The 3,811-nt window shown below is 23.1% G+C and overlaps 1 protein-coding gene across 1 annotated transcript; it reads left to right on the forward strand.

Moving 5' to 3' along the window:
• Nucleotides 1-2,655: 2,655 nt before the first annotated feature.
• On the forward strand, nt 2,656-3,366 carry LOC125585997 (probable alkaline/neutral invertase D; the record flags this gene model as incomplete). The annotated part of the gene is made up of 1 exon (XM_048755757.1): nt 2,656-3,366. A coding segment is annotated over one exon (636 nt), but the record flags the coding sequence as incomplete, so codon positions are not given.
• Nucleotides 3,367-3,811: the final 445 nt, after the last annotated feature.

Here is a 3,811-nt window from a genome sequence, read left to right on the forward strand (position 1 = left end):
GATCGCATATTATTACTAAAAATATAATTATGTATGTAACCTTTAATATGATATGGACTATATGCTTTAAAAAATAGAAATAACTGAAAATATTCACAAATAACATATACTATATATAATTTGATGCCGTAAATTATTGAGAATATCCATATATTATCTTGAAGCACCAAGAAAAATATGTTAATCACCATTTTATATATTACTTATAGAACTTTCAAAAATTGTTTCTTTTATAATCAATGTAAAATTTAGAAAAAGCCAAAATCATTAAAGGAATCATATTGATATATAAACTAAATATTTGGAAGAATAACATAATTTTACGTACAAAATATAATATTAAAAAATAAAATAATTTGAAATAATAAAGAAAATATGAATCTAAAGCACATATGATTTTAAAATTGAGGCTATATGTTATTTAAAGTGGTCACATAGAAACTAAAATTGTAATTAATAATATGTATTCTCAAAATGTTAATTTGATATTTTTAAATATAAAATTTCAGATATTTAATTTCTCTCAAAATAAAATTAAATAAGTTTAAATTTTTTTGCCAGAAATAATTAACTTTATTTTTAAACTAAATATTTGAAAATTAAAAATAAAATTTTATCGAACAAAAATAACATTTTAAAAAAGAAATCAACATAAAAAAATGTTCTAATAATCATGTATGTGAAAGTAAAATAAAAATAAATACAAAATTACAAAAATGATAAATTAACTAATGTATTAATTATCTTAAAAATTAGATTGGTATTTATACTAAATTCTTGAAAACTTAACATAAAAAGAGTTTAACAAGAAAAAAACAAATTATGTCCATAGCCAATATTACGATAAGGGCTATATACTATTAAAAATATTCATATATAAATAAAAATACGAAAAATATTCCAAATCAGTATCATTGTTTAATATTTTTATAAATCTTAATATTTCTAAAGTAAATCTATAAATTAATTTCAAAATATTAACTAACTTGATATATATGCTAACTATCTTAAAACATAACACTAAAATTTATTTAAAAAATTCATAAAGTATGTCAAAACATAAAATAGCATATACATAAAAATAAAATATATAATTAATATTAAAATAATTAACCTAATCAAATAAGTAAAAAATAAAATTTTAGTATTTTTATATTGGTGTTGGCTACAAAATCATCTAATTTTATAATAGATTATAAAAGGTTCTAAAAACATTGGTCAATTTTCGTTTCTTTCTTACCGGGCCAATTCAGTTTTGGCTTATAATAAGCTTACAAAGTTCTATTAAAAATAAAATGTGGTAAGAATAATCCACAATTAATACACATATTGTTGATTAAACAGTTTGTTTATATGCTTTTGAATTGCCTTTTATCAATTAAATAAATTAACATAGTTATTTACTCATCAACAATTAGATTTTAATAAATTTTGAGACAATTGTTTTTAAAAAGTCATAATCCAAATATTCATTTAACTAACCAAACATGTTTTTATGAAACATACCTAAATTTTTTTATCATCTAAAATTTTTTAAAAAAAAATTAGGTCACTAATAATAATAAATCGAAGTACATGGTAACCTTTTCCTAGAAAAGTAACTTCTCAATCGGGAAAAGTATTTTGTGAACTGCTAAAACATCATAATCCCACCACTAATTTATATTGTAACTATATCAAGTAGGAGATATATTTAATTTTTTAGATTTTTATTTTTTATTTTAATAAATAAAATATTACTTAATATTAGCATAAATTTTATATATGTGTATATATATATATATATATTTTCTCCTTTTCTTATATCTAACAAACAGATAGTTACTATTATTTAAATTTCATCAAAATATTTATTATGATTTAGACCTAAATATACATATAAAACTATTAGATATGCATTTAAAAGAATTAAATAAGAGTATTTTAAATACAAATATGCATGAAATAAGTATATAATTATACATTCATTCTAAAAATTTGGTAAATACAAAAAAGTTAGATATATTGCATAAGGATTAATCTTTTATGTCATTCAAATAGAAATACATATAAAACTATAATAAAATATTTATAACAGTGTTGTATTAGTTAATAAGCATGGAACAATCTATATGACGCTTTTAATTTTTTTATTAAGAAACAATATACACATGTTTATAAATACATTTATACATTTACGTATACAAACAAACTGATATCTAAATATTAGTTATTTAAATGGTAAAATTGTATAAAAACTTAACTATGAAAAATAATAAAGCACACTTTAAATAAATTTAATAGAAAAATGTATATAAAACAATTTTCTTTTATATTATCTTAATATTATTAAAAAATAAAACTAATTATTAATAAAGTATTCATAGTAGTGTATAGCATAGTATAATCTATGTGATATTAAAATTATGTACTTATAAGAAACTATAAATACTTTAATAACAGTAATTTTACTTTTATAATACAAACAAATAAATAGCTAAGTTCAAAAATAACAATTTATAAAAAAATGTAAATAAGAAATCAAATAATATTTTAATAATATTAATAAAAATATTTTTTTACGAAATTCATCTTTTTCTTAAAAAATATTACAAAATTAAATTAAATTATTAAAGCAGACTCGAGCATAACGCGAGTAAAAAATCTAGTGTCTAATGTGACGGAGTCTTGCGTGCGCAGGGGGTTTATGGGTACCCGATTGAGATCCAAGCTCTCTTCTTCATGGCTCTACGATCAGCAATGTCGATGCTAAAGCACGACACTGAAGGGAAAGAGTTCATGGAGAGGATATCTAAGCGGCTACACGCGCTCAGCTTCCACATGAGAAGCTATTTCTGGCTGGATTTTCAGCAGCTCAACGACATTTACCGTTACAAGACGGAGGAGTACTCACACACGGCGGTCAACAAGTTCAACGTCATCCCTGACTCGATCCCTGAGTGGGTGTTCGACTTTATGCCTCTCCGTGGCGGCTACTTCATAGGAAACGTCAGTCCAGCTCGTATGGACTTCAGGTGGTTTGCCCTTGGTAACTGTGTAGCGATACTTGCTTCATTAGCCACGCCTGAGCAGTCGGCGGCCATCATGGACTTGATCGAGGAACGGTGGGAAGAGCTGGTCGGAGAGATGCCGGTTAAGATTTGTCATCCGGCTATTGAGAGTCATGAGTGGAGGATCGTTACTGGTTGTGACCCTAAGAATACTCGGTGGAGTTATCATAACGGAGGTTCTTGGCCAGGTGATTTTTTTTTCTTCTTTTCTTTCTTGAAATTATTCTCTTTTAGATTATGATGAAAGTTTAGATATTTACATCTTTTTACTTTGTGAAAGTCAAGATTTAGTAGGTATCTATATTAGCGTTGATTTGTGGTAAAGTATAAGGTATTTAGAAATCTATGTAATTACTTTTAGGCTTAAAAAGTTGGAGACAATATTTTGGAGAAAAAAAAAGCATAAATCCTTCTTTACGGAAAGTTTTTCATTAGTCAAAATTCATCATAATGTATAAAGTATTTGATTTACTAGATTTTATACTCGCGCTAGTCTGTATTAATAATTTAGTTTAATTTTATAATAATTTTTAAACTAATTATTTAATTGATTTATGTAATTTTTTATTTGAAATACGTTTGTTGATTTTATTATATATGTTTATTTATAACTATACCATCTATTTAGTTATTTTTATTTATAAATGTAATATTTATGTTTATAAACATATTCATAATTTTTGAAAAATATTAAATTGTATTTTGAAATATTATATAAATTACTTGATGCATGTGAACTGTTAATACATTATAATATTTTA

The sequence above is a fragment of the Brassica napus genome, chromosome C4 (genome assembly GCF_020379485.1).
Source record: "Brassica napus cultivar Da-Ae chromosome C4, Da-Ae, whole genome shotgun sequence".
Taxonomy (NCBI): domain Eukaryota; kingdom Viridiplantae; phylum Streptophyta; class Magnoliopsida; order Brassicales; family Brassicaceae; genus Brassica; species Brassica napus.